Source organism: Ahaetulla prasina, chromosome 1 (genome assembly GCF_028640845.1).
Source record: "Ahaetulla prasina isolate Xishuangbanna chromosome 1, ASM2864084v1, whole genome shotgun sequence".
In the NCBI taxonomy this organism is placed as follows: Eukaryota; Metazoa; Chordata; class Lepidosauria; order Squamata; family Colubridae; genus Ahaetulla; species Ahaetulla prasina.
This window is the reverse complement of record NC_080539.1, coordinates 254,024,636-254,043,857: the sequence shown is the minus strand read 5'-3', so window position 1 is coordinate 254,043,857 and position 19,222 is coordinate 254,024,636. Positions and strand designations below refer to the sequence as shown.

The 19,222-nt window shown below is 39.9% G+C and overlaps 1 protein-coding gene across 2 annotated transcripts; it reads right to left on the bottom strand.

The window, feature by feature from the left end:
• Positions 1-2,746: 2,746 nt before the first annotated feature.
• On the bottom strand, positions 2,747-18,441 carry SERPING1 (serpin family G member 1). Of its 2 annotated transcripts, XM_058196656.1 has the most exons (9): positions 18,144-18,438; positions 15,315-15,428; positions 14,954-15,100; positions 13,845-14,214; positions 11,630-11,767; positions 8,496-8,699; positions 6,989-7,131; positions 4,958-5,177; positions 2,747-3,356 (listed from the first exon to the last, which is right to left on the bottom strand). In XM_058196656.1, the coding sequence occupies exons 1-9, from the start codon at positions 18,201-18,203 to the stop codon at positions 3,106-3,108; spliced, it is 1,647 nt and encodes a 548-aa protein (XP_058052639.1). In that variant the 5' UTR covers positions 18,204-18,438; the 3' UTR covers positions 2,747-3,105. The 2 variants fall into 2 exon arrangements, with proteins under 2 accessions (XP_058052639.1, XP_058052646.1); XM_058196663.1 differs by lacking the exon at positions 15,315-15,428 and having other exon boundaries at positions 18,144-18,441.
• Positions 18,442-19,222: the final 781 nt, after the last annotated feature.

Sequence of the window (19,222 nt, the reverse complement as noted above, 5' to 3'; positions counted from 1 at the left end):
CTATTGCCTTACACACTGTAAGCCGCCCTGAGTATTCGGAGAAGGGCGGGATATAAATGTAAATTATAAAAAAAAAAAAGAAAAAGAAAAATAGTAGGAGTTGACTTTATTTAGGTACCTTCATCCTGCTGTGTTAGCCTCATATTCATCCACAAATATCAGGCAGACAAGTAGTACTTAATGTAGCTAATGCTCTTCCGCAGTAGGTTTATGGAAATGATGCTTGTTAAATCGTAAGAAAGCTACATTGGCATAAATGATAATCCTTAAATCAGCCAATTTAGACTGTTAAAAAAAACCCGAATGCTCTTGGGTTGAAATATTGCAACTGGCTATACAGTTTGTTTATTTAGAAAAAAAGAATGCTTAAAAAAAAGCAATTGAAAACATAAGAAACCAGGATCATGGCTAGGTCTCAGACAGCATTGCTCTCTGGTTGTTGTTAATTAATAATATTACGTCAACAGTCCATTGCTAACAAAGCCCCAGTGGCTCACTGAAATGGGAGAAATTATTATTTTTTCCCTAGAAGACTATTCAGTTATGCTAATGCCCATTTGCAGTCTAAATAATTTAACTCAGTTTAATCATTCCTTTCACCTTTTTTGTGAGAACTAGTTTAGGAGCACTTTTACATCACACTGTTTCCACTCTCCAGTAAACTGACCAGAATGCGCAAACTCATTGCTCAGTCAATGCTTTGTCCTCTGAGTTACTCAAGCACCAATTCTCCTCTCTCTTACTTTGTGCCTATAACACAGGTGGGCAACTATGGCCCCTTTATGAGCTGTGGACCAGTTTTCAGAATTTCTGAGCCAGCCTGCTGGCTCAGGAATTTTGGGAACTGAAGTCCTCAGGTCATAAAGGGGCAACCCACCTCTGGTCTATAAGGACAGTTTAAAAGATGGAAGTACTCTCCTGCCCTCTGATCTCCCCCCTCCCACTTCATGTTGCTGTGGTGGGAGGTTGAGGGCAGTTATTATGGGAAGAGCTGATATTATAAAGTCTTTCTTTGTCAAAGAGGGTGGTGCTGCCTGATCTGAAGGAGGCAGTTGGTGCACTCTTTCCTCAAGAGGCCATCCCTTGACCTCACAAGGTTAGACAAGTTCTGTCCAGTCTCCAATCTTCCCTTTTTAGGGAAGATCGGTGAGGGGGTGGTTGGCACAGAGGTACAAAGGGCCCTGGATAAAATAGATTATCTGGGTCCCTTTCAAGCTGGGTTCAGGTTGGGGCACAAATGGTGTTGTGGATGGAAGTACTCTCCTGCCCTCTGATCTCCCCCCTCCCACTTCATGTTGCTGTGGTGGGAGGTTGAGGGCAGTTATTATGGGATGATTTTTGGAGGGCTTGAGATGGGAGGGGTTCAACCGTTCTGGCCCTCCTGGAACAGTAACTTTTGATAATTTTTTTAATCCATTCATTTATTTATATGCCACCAGAGATGGGTTTCTGCAAGTTCTGACCAGTTCTGGAGAACTGGTAGCAGAAATTTTGAGTAGTTCGGAGAACCATTAGTAAAAATTCTGATTGACCCCGCCCCCATCTATTCTCTGCCTCCCAAGTCCCAGCTGATCGGGAGGAAATGGGGATTTGCAGTAACCTTCCATTGGATTGGGGAGGGAATGGCGATTTTACAGTATCCTTCCCCTGCCATGCCCACCAAGCCACGCCCACCAAGCAATGCCACGCCCACCAAGCCACAGCCACAGAACCAGTAGTAAATTTTTTTGAAAACCATCACTGTATGCCACCTTCATTTTCATAAACTATTCAAGGTGGCGAACATACCCAGATTTCCTTCCTCATCCTATCTTCCCCACAACAACAACCCTGTGAAGTGGGCTGGGCAACTGCCCCAAGTCACAATATTGTTCTGGATGATCTTTGGGGATTCAGAGTGGGATGGCGGTTCTCCTCTTTCCTCCTAGCTACTTCCTCGGTGTTGGTGCGAGGGGGAAGGTCAAAGCCTAGGCCACTGCAATGGTGCTCGAGTCACTCATGCCTTGGTAATTTTCCATTTGGATTACTTCAGTGTGGTCTACCTGGGGTGGCCTCTGAAGGCTACCCGGAAGGTTGCATAGGGAAAAGAGAATGGTATAAATGCAAACTTCAAGTTCAGGCTCCAGGAATGGAATAGCTGGCAGCTGGGGAGGGAAGAGCTAGGTCTTAGGGGCAGTGGTGGGATTCATTTTTTTTTACTACCGGTTCTGTGGGCGGGGCTTGGTAGGCGTGACAGGGGAAGGATACTGTAAGATCTCCATTCCCACCCCACTCCAGGGGAAGGTTACTGTAAAATCCCCGTTTCATCCCGATCAGTTGGGACTCGGGAAGCAGAGAATAGATGGGGGCAGGGCCAGTCAGAGGTAGTATTTTCTGGTTCTCCTAACTACTCAAAATTTCCACTACTGGTTGTCTAGAACTGGTCAGAACCTGCTGAATACCACCTATGCTTAGGGGGCAAGGCAAGGCAGAGGTTCCCTCCAGTGAGAGCACAAATCATCCACAAGCTCGCAGCCACAATGCTTTAGATGAGCCTTCAACTTTGCTCCAATTTCAGATTCAGAAGATTGGTTCAGATCTTCAAATTAGTCAGGGTCACATATACTCATGCACACTGAGAGTTGGTGAGCTCTGAGATCATCATGGGTAGACCTGGCTATACGATAATGGGTACTGACAAAAATCTTTTACCCCAAATTCTCTCCAGCAAATCTTAGTCTGAGATACAGCAATAACAGTCCAAGGAGACAATACAATTATATTTTATTTCTTAGAAGACCAAAAAGGACAGAAGGGGTAAAACATACAGAGATGGTGGAGCCCCTCTCATTTACTTCATGCCTGGCATAAATGAGTTTGGATTTCTCTTGGGCTCATAGATGCAAAAGGATATACAAAACACACCCAGAAGCAAGGAACAGATCTTTTTAAAAAAAGATAACCTGAAAAGATAAAAGAACCTTTTAATGGAAGAGACTAAATAAATGTGCTCCATGGAGTCACAGTTCCACAAGCCTCCTGATTATATTTTTCAGGTTGAGCTAGCTAGGGCAATCTGCAAGCTGGCTTTGTCCCATTAATGGAAGTTGGGAGGAAATGGAAAAGTTATGATGCCAGTGGGTTGGTGACACGTCCCAGAAAGACTGGGACCCTATGATCCCTCAAAAACAAAAAGATGAACGGCTGTTGCACTTCAAAGACTGTGGCTGTACGTGCTAAATTGATGGCTGTTGTGGCAGCTGCCTCCACTCCCTCCTCCGAGACTTCTAGGACAGCCTTGTGCTTGGCACTGGACACGGCTACTGATTCATCCGGAGTTATCCCACAGAAATCGGCATCAAAGAAAAGGCCAAAATCTGAAAGGAAACGTTGAAAGAATGCATAAGAAATGGCTCAACATTTGAAAGAAAAAAAGGAATTAAAATAGATCTAAATCTGCAAAACACCGTGTTCAGGTAATTTCCATATTACCTGCCTATACATAGCTGAAGTGTGCTGCTTTCCCATAATTATTTAAAGAGGAATTATGACATTTATTTGTAAAACACTACTCTAAAAACTTTGGCCACCTAATGAGAAGGAAGGACTCACTGGAGAAGAGCCTAATGCTGGGAAAGATTGAGGGCAAAAGAAGAACAGGAAGACAGAGAATGAGATGGCTGGATGGAGTCACTAAAGCAGTAGGCGTGAGCTTAAATGGACTCCAGAGGATGGTAGAGGATAGGAAGGCCTGGAGGAATGTTGCCCATGGGGTCACGATGGGTCGGACACAACTTCGCAACTAACAACAACAACAATTCTAAAAATTGGCAATGTCCTCCCTCATTGTAAAGGTCTTTCTGTGACACATATTGGCAAGTCAATCCCATTCTGCAATGTCTCCCATTTAGAATAATTCCTATTTAATTAAACATTAATTAAAGGCTCAATACTGTATTCAGTCAACTTCTATTACCTAATGTTTATGCATTTGATATATAGTTTTTTTTTCTTGTTATTTTCTTCTTCTTTTTCTTTTACAGCCATCTTTCTAAGTATCCTCTCACAAGGGAGGCCAAAATGACTAACATTAAAACAACCCTAAAAGTCTCAAAAGCATTTTCCTTTCCCCAACTCTTAATTATTTTCTAACATTCAAGAGAACTGCACTGAAAACAGAGCAAGGAGTGTTTTTTTCTATTTCCTCATTATCTTCCAAAGTTACAGGTAGTCCTCAACTTACAACCATTCATTTACTGAGCATTTGAATTTGCAACAGCACCGAAAAAAGTGATTTATGACCGGTGCTTGCATTCATGACTGTTGTAACATTTCCATGGTCATGTAAATCAAAATTTGGGTGTTTGGTATGAATGTATTTATAATGGTTGCAGTATCCCAGGGTCATGTGATCACTATTTGCAAACTTCCCAGCTGGCTTCCAACAAGAAAAGTCAATGGGGGAGCTGGATTTGTGATTCAATTAGCAACGTTACAGATTTGCTTAACAATCATGGCAAAAACTGCTATAAAATCAGGGGAGACTCACTTAACATCTGCTTTGTTTAGTCACAGAAAATCTGGTCACAGATTGAGGACTACCTATAATCCCGGAAGCAGAGATGAGATGTGAGCCCTAATTAGCTTCACTTTTCCAAGGAAGAAGAAAATATGGGAAAGAGAAAAGAAAATGATTTATTTTCAGTAACTTTTGAGCAATGCCAGTGCCAGGTATCCTTCCTGAGAATATCTGTTTTGGATGATGCCAAAAGACCCCACTAGGAGCAAAAGAGATGATGGCTATTTCTTCTCTGAATAAAGCCATATAACTGAAGTGAATTAAATATGCCTAGGATTGGCACGGAGGATGTTTATCATCCCCCCCCAACAATTGATTGACCTGATTGACTTGAAAGAAGCAAATATATTGTCCTCATCTCTAATGTTCCCACTGATTTAATTGCTTAATTTTTCTTACCCATTTCTCCAATGATTTCGGTAAGATCCTGAGATGATTCCAGCTTAAATTTTGGTAGAGTTACTATTGTTGGCTTCAAAGGCAAGGCCTCCAGGATGTTCATGGCAGACATGATGGTTGTTTCAGTGAGACGTTCCTCTATCTCAGAGAGGCTTATGAACTGGGAGCGAGGGATGAGGATCACCAAACTCAAATTGTCATGCAGCTGAAACCGGCCAACCTGACAAAGCAAATATCCATCAGCCTCTAGTGACTCTGTCTCTCAAATTCTCATTCTCTTTGACTTAGAAAAGCATTCATTTCCCTTTCTTTTCACTTTAATAGTCCTACCTGTCAATGACTACTTTAATAGTCCTACCTGTCAGTGACTACTCCAGCTTCAACCACAACAATACACGAGCACATAATAGATACAAACTTAAAGTAAATTGCTCCAAACTCGATTGCAGAAAATATGACTTCAGCAACAGAGTGGTCAATGCCTGGAATGCACTACCTGACTCTGTGGTTTCATCCCCAAACCCCCAAAATTTTAACCTTAGACTGGCTACTGTTGACCTCACCCCATTCCTAAGCAGTCTTTAAGGGGCATGCATAAGTGCACCAGTGTGCCTACCATCCCTGTCCTAATGTTCCCTTTAATTGTATTCATTTTATGTATTCAATTCATGCTTATACTTATATATATTATTTAATACATATTCGACAAAATAAATAAAATTTATTAATTAAAAAATTAATAGTGAAAAGAATAGTGAGGGGTTTGCATATAAATGTATTGCCTTTGTTGCTGTCCCCATGCTTACTTTTTATTTTTGTTTTATATTTCTAAGCAGCTAAAAAGGATTAAAAATTCAAATATAACTAATTATATATATACCGTATATACTCGAGTATAAGCCGAGTTTTTCAGCACGTTTTTTGTGCTGAAAAACGTCCCCTCGGCTTATACTCGAGTATATACGGCTTATACTCGAGTTTTTTTTTTCTTTTTTTCACATTATACCGGATGGTGCAAACTTGGCGGGCTTTTGCATTAGCGCGGGGAAGCCCTGCCGGTGCAGTGAGAGGGCGGGGCGGGGGAGCCGCCAGCCTTCTCGGCTGAGGGAGGGAGGCTTTCCCTGACCGGTAGCTGCCTCATTTCCCTCCCTCGGCTTATACTCGAGTCCCCAGTTTACCCCAGTTTTTTGGGGTAAAATTGGGGACCTCGGCTTATACTCGGATCGGCTTATATTCGAGTATATACGGTATATATATTCGTAGGTTTTCACGGGTATATGTATGCAGGTTTTGGTATGTTCAGGTCTTTTCCCGTGTAAGATTGGAAGTATTTAGGCAACGTTTCGATGAGATCTCACTCATCATCTTCAGGCTTCGGCTTTGTTCTTATGTGAGCAAAGTTTGTTCTTATGTGAGCAAACTTTGTTCTTATGTGAGCAAACTTTGCTCACATAAGAACAAAGCCGAAGCCTGAAGATGATGAGTGAGATCTCAACGAAACGTTGCCTAAATACTTCCAATCTTACACGGGAAAAGACAAAGTTTGCTCACATAAGAACAAAGTTTGCTCACATAAGAACAAAGCCAAAGCCTGAAGATGGTGAGTGAGATCTTACACGGGAAAAGACCCGAACTATATATATATATATATATATATATATATATATATATATATATATATATATATATATATATATATATATATATATATATATATATATATATATATATATATATATATATATATGCCACATAAAACATCAGCAGATGACATATCAATTTCCCAGAACCAATTAACTTCCCAGCTCCCTTATGGGAAAATAGCCACCTTTTAAAAGCTTTACAAAATGTCAGCAGGTTGGAACCAGCCAGGGATTCCAGAGTGCAGATGTTGTGATAGAATAGTCTTATTTCCTAGGTCCTTGTTAGAACTTACCTGTCAAGGAATTCATGGAATGTGAATACTTCATAGAAAGCATGGATCAGATAAAAGGGACTTGAAAGAGGCTGTCCTCGTCATGTGCACATTACCTTAGCCTGCAAATTGTAGTCGAAGTAGGAAGCCACTGGATATTTCTTACTGGTCATCATGGGTACCTTGATGGAAGGGAGACCAGGAAGGTAGAATTCTTCAAGGATTGTATTCTTTTTTCTAAATATAGTTTTCCATTTGGCTGAAAAGTTAAAAAAAAACTTGGATAAGAGGGAACCTTAATTCTTTAAGGAAATTCCTTAACAAGTTAAGGAAGCTAATTAAAACAGCATGGAAAATAGTATTGTCACAGCCCCCCCCCCGGTGTTTCTCTCCTTTTGTTAGAATTTTTGTAAAAGTAACTCAACAATCCACGTAACACCACTACTCCGTAGCCTGCACTGGCTTCCTGTGGTTTTTCGGGTGCGCTTCAAGATTTTGGTTACCACCTTTAAAGCGCTCCATGGCTTAGGACCCGGGTACTTACGAGACCGCCTGCTGTTACCTTATGCCTCCCACCGACCCGTACGCTCTCACAGAGAGGTTCTCCTCAGGGTGCTGTCCCCCAAACAGTGTCGGCTGGCGGCCCCCAGGAGTAGGACCTTCTCTGTGGGGGCACCAACGCTCTGGAACGAACTTCCCCCTGGCTTACGTCAAGTGCCTGATCTTCGGACCTTCCGTCGTGAGCTAAAAACACACTTATTTATTCAAGTGGGACTGGCGTAATAGTGTTAAATTTTAATTCGGGGTTTTATTAATATTTCTAAAATTTTAAAACTAAATTTTAATTATCAGCCTTTTTGTAATTTGCTAGGTTTTAAATGTTTTAATTTGTATATATGTCATGTTTTATTTTGGCTGTACACCACCCTGAGTCCTTCGGGAGAAGGGCGGTATAAAAATTTAATAAAATAAATAAATAAATAAATAAACAATGGATTGTACAAAGCTTCAAAAGTTTTCTTTGCTTCGACAAAACTTCACACAAATCATACCTTTGAGAAGCAATCTTCCTTCTCCACTTACAAACAGGAAGCAAGGCTGACATTTGCTTCACTTCATATTGCTCTAGATTTCATTTGGCAGTTCAGCTACTGGAAGTACCAGATGAATCTTACGCAATACTGGCGAAAAAGGCTCTTCAGATACTGGAATTGCCTTATGAGGCCTTTGGTGTCATGAAGTGTGATCAATCATATTGTCTCTGGGACATGAGGCACCACACTGAGGCCGGCTACAATCGCCTTGCACAAACTAATCAACACATGCCAATATCTGAATGTTGAATTTCTATATGTGTTTTAATAACATAATAATTGTATAACAATATAACTGGGTTGTTATATTTTTAATCCTTTAATGATTGCCATTCTTAATCCCAGATCCAGCAACATATTATGCGCAGTACAAAGAATACAATTATTATTATTTTCCCCCGGAGAAAATGATGATGGCAGTGAGTGAGTTCTAGATTATTTGACCCCCCTTTCTGTAGCATTTTCCTTCTACAGGAAATCAGAGAGAGTTAGATGTCAAGGGCAGAATCCCTAGAAATATTTTACTTACAGTGGAAGTAGACAGCGTTGAGGAGCACCATTTGGGTATCAGGATCTAGGTCATCCAAGAGTTTCTTGATCTTGTTACCAGTACGTTCACTCACCCATGAGTTGATATCAGTCACTGCCTGGTAGGTGTTGTTACTAAGGGGCTTCAGATTGGTTTGATAGAATGTACTTGTTAGATTATGAAATCCACTGCCCATCTTAAGCGCTGCGTGTCAAAAATGTAGATTAAAAAAAATTGAAATAGCAGGCATGTACCACTTACAATACAGATAATTATAATTCTTGTTCTCCTAAGATTTTACAGTTTGCTATTCATTTAAAAGATAAAGATGGATGGTTGCCAACTGTGGCTCATTTACAGAGAATATGTTATACTGTCATTAATTCATTTTCTTCACGGGACCAGAAGAGTGCTTTTTAAGGAGGTTCTTACATGAGAATTATAATTAATTCCTTTGTAAGCTATAGAATTTCCTTTAGAAGTACTTATCTGGAAAGCATTAACTCATTCTTTGTGTCTGTGCAAAAGGAAACAATAGCCCAACCTACCAAAAGTTGCATTGTAGGAGACAGAACATAAATAAAACTCAAAACAGTCAAGAAAGTGGTAACAGAACACCTATCCATTTAGACAAGCAAGTGTGAGAGTTGATGTAGGTGTCCTAGTAGACCATCACTTAAGTATGAGCCAGCAGTGTGCTGCAGCTGCCAAAAAGGCTAAATGGAGCCTAAGTGGCATCATTAGAGGGTTAATTTCAAGATCACTTGAAGTGATAATACTGCTTCCAATTCTGGTTTTACCACAATATAAAAGAAATGTTGAGACTCTAGAAAGAGTGCAGAGAATAACAACAAAAATGATAAGGAGTCTGGGGGCTAAACCATACGTGGAACGAACGAGGGAACTAGGTATGCCTAGTCTAGCAAAGAGAAGGACTAGGGGGTGATACGATAGCATTCTTCCATATTTGAGGGGCTGTCACAGAGAAGGGGGAGTCAAATTATTATTCAAAGCACCTGAGGGCAGGACAAGAAGTAACAGATGTAAGATCTAAGAGAGATTCGACCTAGGAGAAACTTCTTGACAGTGAGGAAAAATTAATCAGTGGAATGACTTTATTTATTTATTTATTTATTTATTTATTTATTTATTTATTTATTTATTTATTTATTTATTTTTGTCATAACAATATACACAAGCATCACACAAAAAGATTATATAGTATATAAACATAAATATGAGGAGAAACAAGGAAGTATAAGCATATATATATATATAAGAAAAAGAAACAATAGGACAGGAACGGTAGGCACATTTGTGCTCTTATGCACGCCCCTTAAAGTCTTCTTAGGAATTGGGTGAGGTCAACAGTAGATAGTTTTTGGTTAAAGCTTTTTGGATTATGAGAAGAGACCACAGAGTCAGGTAATGCGTTCCAAGCACAGATAACTGTTACAGAAGTCATATTTTCCAATCCAAATTGGAGCGGTTGACATTAAGTTTAAATCTGTTGGTTGCTCTTGTATTATTGCAGTTGAAGCTGAAGTAGTCTTTAACAGGAAGGACATTACAATATTCCAGACTTGTGTCTGGAAATTGTTGGTGGTCCATCACTGGAAGTTTTCAAAAAGAGACTGGACAGCTATTTGTCCAGAATGGGCAGGAGGTTGGACTAGAAGACCTTCAAGGTACCTTCCAACCATATTTATTTATTTATTTATTTATTTATTTATTTATTTATTTATTTATTTATTTATTTATTTATTTTTTTGTCACAACATCATATAAAAAGATTATATAGTATATAAACATATAATTTTATGTTCTATGAATTCATATGTATTTATAGATTAGCACTATGGGAAATGATCTGAATAATCAACTTCCCTTAGCTTCAAATCTATAAACAGCAATTAAATAGAATCCTGCTTATAGATCCAGGTAAAAAGTATATTTATAGGTGCTCAAAGAAGGGAAAATCAGCAACAAAAATGTTCAATCATAATAAGTCCAAAAATGTCACTAGAAGAAGAAAGGAGAAGCATAATAGTTTACATTACTGTGCCTTCATTTTTGTTCTGTTGCCATATTTTATATTTGTATGTTTTAAAAACATGCTAAAATTATTTTTGGATTACCGTATATACTCGAGTATAAGCCGAGTTTTTCAGCACGTTTTTTGTGCTGAAAAACGTCCCCTCGGCTTATACTCGGGTCTATACGGCTTATACTCGAGTTTTTTTTTTTTTAAGCCCCTCGGCTTATACTCGAGTATATACGGCTTATACTCGAGTTTGTTTTTTTTTTGTTTTTTCACATTTTACCGGACGGCGCGGGGAAGCCCTGCCGGTGCAGTGAGAGGGCGGGGCGGGGGAGCCGCCAGCCTTCTCGGCTGAGGGAGGGAGGGTTTCCCCAACCGGTAGGTGCCTCATTTCCCACCCTCGGCTTATACTCGAGTCCCCAGTTTACCCCAGTTTTTGGGGTAAAATTGGGGACCTCGGCTTATACTCGGATCGGCTTATATTCGAGTATATACGGTAAGTCTGTCAAAGGGGCAAAGAAAATATAGTCATAATAATATTAAAAAGTTCAAATTCAAAATTGTTTATAACATACTTACACACACAAATCTTTTTGCAGGGCCGTAGGAATATATGAATAGTAAAAAAAACAACTATTGCTAGTAACATTTATTAGCTAAAAATCCAATTATAATAAGTTATTTTTTTTCAAACTTTAAAAAACAACTGTAGGAACTACAGCCCCAAAGGGTAACAGGTTAGGGACGGCTATTCTAGCATTTGCTCATCAAACTGAAAGCAGGCTAAAAAAGTCCTTTTGCAATTTTATCTTGGAATCTTCCTTAAGGTAGACTGGTCTAGAGTTTAACCTAGTGATGAGACTGAACATCTGGCAGAACATATCTTATACTTCTGCAGAATGTAATTGTACAATCTGAAGTAAATAATTTTTGGATTTGAGCATTAATCTATTGATAGATTGGAGAGAGCCTCAAGTGTAATTTCCAGCAGAAGCCAGACTTCAGTTGTGTTGCAAGATTTTTCCTTTCCATTTGGGGAAATGGTGACTTTTAAAAATCAGGCCTTTAGTAGAATAAACCAATTGTTACTCACCCGGTTGGTAAAAAATTGCATTGGCTGAAGTCAGGGCTTTGGATTTCCCAAATACTTTCAAGGCTCTATGCACACATGCAAATTCTTTAGGATAGAACAGCAAACTCTCAAGACGATCTTTGGTTTCATCACAGGCTCCTGAATGGCGAAGATATGCGTATGGAGGAGTTATATGTCATTGTGCAAAAACACAGAATTTTTTTCCTGCAACCTACTTCAACTAATCATTGAACTCCCAAATTCTTGGATTTTATAACAGTGCCTTTGCTATGACAATTACTTTTCATGGCTGCCAAGTATAACTCATGGGCTTGATTCTGAGAGCTAGACCAGGGGTCTTCAATCTTGGCAACTTTGAGCCTGGCGGACTTCAATTCCCAGAATTCCCCAGCCAGCAAAGCAAAGCTGGCTGGGGAATTCTGGGAGTTGAAGTCCGCCAGGCTTAAAGTTGCCAAGGTTGAAGACCCCTGGTCTAGACAAAGGTCTATCTCTTCATTAATCTTACCCTTCACTTTAATGAACTTTCATGTTGCAAAACCACATTTGAATGTTCACATTGTATGGATAACACCAGCACTGGTGTTTCTTTTTGTTAATCAGGTAGAGGATACATTTTCCAGCTATATTAACACAATTCCCAGCAAAGAGAATGTTAAACTCGTGTGACATCAATCACTAACCACTGGATGATTTAGTGTGACAATGCGACCGGTTTCCCAGCTTGTTGTTACCAGCATTTGAGATGTGGATTAAGTGAAAGTACGGCAATTGTTTCTTCTCAGATATAGTAAGACATTTGAATGCCCTAAGATATTTCGGACCTTAACATATCAGCTTCAGCTGGTATGGCCAACAGGCATAAATTGTTGGTGCTGTAGCCCAAGATATCTGGTGATATCTGACTGTTCGTTTTCTGAAGAGCAGAAAACTCCTTAGACCAGAGAACAAGAGCTTGCAGTACTGACTCATTGTTCTGAAGACCTCATGGAAGGAAAGAAATTAGACAAAAATGGTGAAACAGATTGGATCAAAGGAAGGCTGGAATTTGATTATTGGAGCAAAACCTTTTAGTGAAAAATGAATTGTGTCCCCAGGGATTTTCAGCAATAGTAATCAGAATAATAGATTGTGCTTAACTGCCTGACACAATATATAAGGTAAAGGTAAAGGTTCCCCTGGAACATGTGTGCTAATCATTCCCGACTCTAGGGGGCACTGCTCATCTCTGATTCAAAGCCGAAGAGCCAGAGTTGTCCGAAGATGTCTCTGTGGTCATGTGGCCAGCATGACTAAACACCAAAGGCGCACAGAACACTGTTACCTTCCCACCAAAGTTAGTCCCTATTTTTCTATTTGCATTTTTTATGTGCTTTCGAACGGCTAGGTTGGCAGAAGCTGGGACAAGTAAAGGGAGATCATCCCGTTATGCGGCACTAGGGATTCGAACTGCTGAACTGCAGACCTTTCGATCGGCAAGCTCAGCATTTTAGGCACTGAGCCACAAGACAGTGGCACTGAGCCACTGACACAATATAGAGACAAATATATTCTGAGCAAATGCTGGAAAAATCTGTCCAAAGCTTTATTTAGGTTGCCAATGATTCCTAAGTGAATCTGACTCATTTCTAGAAAGATAGGAACTTTTTACTTAATTTAAATGAAGATGCCTGTAGTTTAGTACTATAACTTTCTCATAGCAAGAATGAGTTTGGAAGATAGAAATGTGTCTACTATATTAACAGTGCTATTTGAAACAGGGTTGCGTACAGCGGTGAAATCCCTCCGGTTCTATCCGGCTTGCCGAACCGGTAGCGCTGGCGGTGGGGGGCTCCGCCCACCCACTGGGACATTATTACATCCCATTTTTTAACCATCTGCGCATGCGCAGAAGGTTCTGCATATGCACAGAAGAGGTGCTCCCGCGCAGGAGCGCACCCAAACTGGTAGCGAAGATAAGTGGATTTCACTGCTGGATGCGTATGACAGGAGGGATGTTTCACAACTTACTTTTTTAGAGAAACATAATATCTAAGAAATTATGAATATCTTTTTATATTGAAGTGTAGCATACAAGGGAGCCTTTCATGCAAACATAAATCAAGGAGCTTACACATTTGTGGAAGTCTACATAGCAAGAGACCCACTCACACTGCACTTCAGATCCTCCAGGTAAGGGGAAAAAAATGATGCAGAGGCCCCAGTGGTGTATTCTTACCTAATAGGAGATTGGAAAGCGTTGTTATGATGCTAAGGGGGGAGAAAACCATGTTACCATCATTTTTCTGGACGGCTATTTTATAGAACCCAAGCGAAAATCTGGATAGAGCCTCAGCCAGCTTCTGTTCATCTTCTGGAGTGGATTGAGCACATGAAGGCCATGGTTTCCAGCGCTGTGAGCATGAATTGGGTGGACAACTGGTGTCAGACACTGTGGGAATGGGGGTAGTATTTATTGTGGTTGGTACTTCTGTTGGAACCTCAGCAGATTCTTTTTTGCCATTTGAAAGTTCCGGATCGATATCATCTTCTCCATTTTCTCCATTTTCATTGTGTATTGGTCCTTGTGTAATCTCATCTGAAGTCACCTATAAAATGTTGATATTGTAATAGTGGATTACATTTATACACATATGAATTATGTATCAGTAAAAGCAAAAATGATTGGCACTTTTTCTGACTCCAAATACCTAGGTTTTAAATTAGAAATAAGCATATTCAGCACTATATTGCATAGTAGTCACAATTAAATGTTTTCACATTTTGCAATTTAGATGGGTTTGACATATAATCAGTTTTGGAAGACATTTCATATAAAAGGAACTCTAAAAGATTAAACTTCAATACTTCGTTCCTTAAAACAAAACAAAATAAATTAGAAGTTTAAGTTCAGTACAAGTTAGGTTTTTCAAGAGGCTGACAGCCTGCTACATTGCTTTCATTGCTTTCTTTTGAGAAAAGTCTCAGGAGAATGGATTTGCAGAATTAGACAATTCTGGACACTGATTATTGCTATGAGCAGATTACACATTTTACCTTAAACGACTCTTTCTAAATTTTTGATTCTGAGATGTAGAAAATACATATTTTCTCCTGCATGCTGACCAGAGCACATAAATAATTTTTTTCTTTTATTTCTTCATGACCATATGGTTAATAGTTTGAAACTTATCAATAATGTTTCTAAAACAGAATGAAAATGCTGCTGGCTAGGAATGCCTAAGATAGTAAAATAGCTAAATTTTTAAAATAAATTCACTATTACTTTCAGTGCAAAAGAAAGCTGAGTTAAAAATTCCTCTTTCTGGTCTCCATTAGCCAACACACCTGATAATCCAAGTTCTTCTCCCCAAACTGTCCGTCATTGTCAAAGTTGATACCAGTATCTGGATTCACAGTTTCTTCACTTCTCTCAGTGTCTTGAAAGGGAGTGGGTGTTATATCATTTCTATTATCTTCTTTGATGCAAGGTGTCTTAGAAAAATAAATCCTCATTAGATAAATCAATATGGTCTGCTTTCATCATAAACAATACATTTTCTTTCTGATTTAAGGGAGGTTAGTTGTATTATGTTAATTTTTAGCTCAAAGTTTGGAGGAAAAGTTAGAGGACATGCTTTTGGAGAATTAACAAAATTGTGTTAGCTGATAGAATTAACACAATTGTGATCTGGATTTTGAATCACACCTTTTCCTTTCTCAAAAACCATGACCAGAACCTCTGCCATCTGGTTTCATCCTGGCATTTGACTACTTTCAGTTCTTCAGTCCTCTCATTAATTGTTTCTCTTCTGGATGCAACCTTGATGTAAGGTGTGATGGAGAAATACATCCGTGTTATTTAAATGCATATTCTTCCTTTTAAACTCTAAATACTAACCATGCATTTCTTATATCAACACTTCTTCCTGATTTGGTTAACAAATTGATAATTCAACAATTTTTAACAGTCAACATTCAAAACTTCAATACCTGAAGAAAGAATATTATTCCACCCTAATAATTTATCCTTAAAAGACAGACTTAGATTTGCTGACAATAGTCTGAGGTTTGCTTGCTCACTCTTCATTCATGGACAGGATGATTTTAAATTCAGACACTCTTCTTTCAGATAAATATTCTGTTCTGTTATTCTTTTGCACTGTCCTAGAAGACATTGAAAATCTGATTTGAACCACGAGGTGGCAGTGTCAGGTCACAAAGGACCTGAACTAGGAATCCTATTGGCTTCTTGGCTCCTCTCTAGGGAGTTAACTAGGGACTGTTTCTCTTGGGCATGTTAACGTGCATTTCTCCAGTCCATGAGTTGGCAGGAGAAGAATGTGCTGATATAAACGACACTGCCCTGATATCAGAGCCCTGTTGAGCTGCAATGCAAGGCTAGTATGTGTTGCCGTTCTTAATAGTTTTAATGAAGGCAAATTAAAGAAAGCAATTGGTGCATTTTTCTGGTGTTATTTCCCCTATCATTAAATACAATCTGCTAGAGGGAGATCATCTAGCAATTGCTCTGCCTAATGCAGAGTTCTCCAACCTTGGCAACTTTCAGACTGGTGGACTTCAACTCCCAGAACTGAGAGGGGATTCTGGGAATTGAAGTCCGCCGGACTGAAAGTTGCCAAGGTTGGAAACCTCTGCTCTAATGTATGATTGGATGGGTTGGGCAAATAAAGGCGAGTGCTTTGAGCCAGGGGAATTCTGGGAGTTGAAGTCCACCAGGCTTAAAGTGGCCAAGGTTAGAGACCCCTGCTTTGAGCAATGGGTTTAGCCAGCTGTCTAGTTGCCTAACGGTTTATAAATATGGAGGTGCCCCTCCAGTTTCATAATATGCGCTTCTTCACATTTTCAACCTGTCATCCAGGCTAGTTTTGGACATAAGTTTAGTGCTCTTTCAACAGTAATTAGACCTGTGTTTGGAAGAAGTGACAGGCATGGAGGCGGGCTCATGAGAACCATCAGGGTGCTCTTTCCCACTTACCCCACAACTTACCTCCATGTTTGTGACTTCACAGAGGAGGACTCTGGATGGAAGTGGGGAGGGGGAACGTTCAGATCAATAACTATTTTTGCAGGGACAAGTGCTGCAAAGGAAATTCAGTGCTGGCAATGACTGATAACGGAATAGGCAAAACGGGTGCCTAATCCCTTGCCCCATCAGGGAGTGAAGTTGGGGTTGCTGTTCTGTGCTCTGGAAAAGAGCTGCAGCCAGACAAAAATGCTTCCACCACCACTTATTATGCAATCATACATTCACTCCCAACTTTAATCACAAGCATCCAAGCTGGTGTGTCCAGCTTCTTGTGATAATGGAGCCACACTCTGGCATTTTAAGGGTGTGCTGATGTCTAGGGGCAGCTTCACCTGACCCAGGCCCTTACCTTACCAAAGCAAACACTAAGGTGGGGGAGTGGGGGTGTAAGAGAAAAAGTGATAACTGAATGGTGTACCAACAGAGGCATCATCTGGAAACGGTAGCTATTACAAGCAGGCAAGAGGGTTCAATTGCCAGAATCACAAGCTACCCTGGGGCAGAATATGCTTGATGAGACTCCTGCCTGGAGGTTGGAACTTTGCTGGGAGCTCAGTAGCCACCAGAAAAGGAGCAACCACACTGAAACAGCACCTCATCCCAACCACTGAGAACCTTTCGGAAAAAGTTAATGATTGTTTGCTACTTTATACATTTTAAGACTTTTGTTTGAACTGAACATTATAGGATTGAGTATTGAAAGACTGAGCATAAAGGACGGAGTAGCAGCAGCCACTCGCAAGTCCTAGATGGGTACTAGAGTTGACCTAGAATAATATAGCCTGTTGTTGGGGAAAGTGTGTGGTGCAGTAAAGCATTATGTACAGATTTGATATGCTGTGGCATATCCAGTCCTTGGAAAGCAAAGAACCTTCACACACTACAAGAACTAATAACCAGAAAATGGTCATAAGAAGACCTCATAGTCAGAAGAATACACCCCATCCCCACATACACACTCCTGCAAAGCATTTATTGGTGACAGAATTAGCAACACATAAGCTGCCAGAATGCCGTTTTCTCTCCTGTTTCAAACTATCTTCTGAGCACTACAAGGCTAGAACTTTCATCACTAAAGCTGAACGTAGTAGGAACATATATAAAACCCAACAAGCATTATAAAAGCATTGGTAAGGCATTACATTGATAGATGCCAATGACAAAGTCAGATTCTTATTGTCCATCCTCTTCTATAGCCCTGCTGAAAAATGGGAATGGATGGTGGTGCCCAGAAGGGGGTTTCCTATACCAGCTTATGGGGGCCAAAAAAAAGCAGGGCAGATGCCAGCCTCTAGCTGCATGATCAACCTCATCAGCAGTACTTCATTCTCAGATATTTGCCCTCATGACCTTGGCTTTCTCTTGTGATTGTGATCTCTCTAATTTTATCCCAACAACCAATATTAGGGTGCTGCATACTCTTAGAAATCTAATAAAAGTTTAAATCTTCTCCATTTGCTCTTAATAAGGTAAATAACAGGCACTCACCTGCTGGAGACTTGATATGGTCATAATGGCCAAACACAGAAGGATCAGCCAGGTCTTCATGGTGGCAGAAAGCCTACCAAATAAATGACTCTCGTTTTTAATCCCAGCCAAAGGTAGAGGCCTCTCTCCTATTTCTCAGATCTCCTTCCTTGAAAAGTATCAAAACAATTTCTTGCTGGAGGAATTCTGAAGAGCAGCCACTTATTACCTCCCTGTCTCAAGTAACTCCTTGTTGTTCTTCTCTGGCTGTTGGCAAGTTCCTCTCTCCCATTTTTCGCAATCTCTGATCACGTGATTAAGCACAACTTAGTTTCACTCTCTTTGGGGGAATTCCATTACTCCCGCAAATCTTGCTGAAAAGAAGCAATCAGAAAAATATGGTGAAATAAAGAGATTTTTTTCAAACAAGGAGGGGAGACAGGAAGTTCTCTGAATGGAAGAAAAACAAGAAGCAACTTTCTGCAAACTTCTGTAGATAATAGAATCAAACAGTTGTGACATATATTGCCTTACCTTGAGAGAATGGCACAAGAGGGAGTGAAATCTAGAGAACTATGAACAGTCCATTGGTTGGCTTTAAACGTAATCAGTTAAAAATTAAAGATGATTGATTCTCCTCTCAATCAGAATTCCCGTAAATCAAGAGGGTGGGGATAAAAGAATAGTCATGGCTCAGCCTGCAGAATATTCTATCATGCACAAAAAAGAAAGATAATATAGGTAAACAATAACAAGCTGTGACTGCAAACTGCTTATTGTATTCTGATCTCGCAACTTATTTTAAAAAGATGGCTTAGCCTTACATCAAGTAAATGCTTTTGCATAGTGATTAAAAAATTATTGTTGTTAACTTTGTTTTGAGAGGACTTTGTGAACTCGGAAGATAATTCAGTAAATGACATTTCACAACTATAAATTTGATCTGGAAATGCAACCTGTATGCTACAGGCTTTTATATGGAAACCAGAGATGGTATTCAGCAGGTTCTGACCAGTTCTGGAGAACCAGTAGCGGAAATTTTGAGTAGTTCGGAGAACCAGTAGTAAAAATTCTGACAGGCCCCGCCCCCATCTATTCTC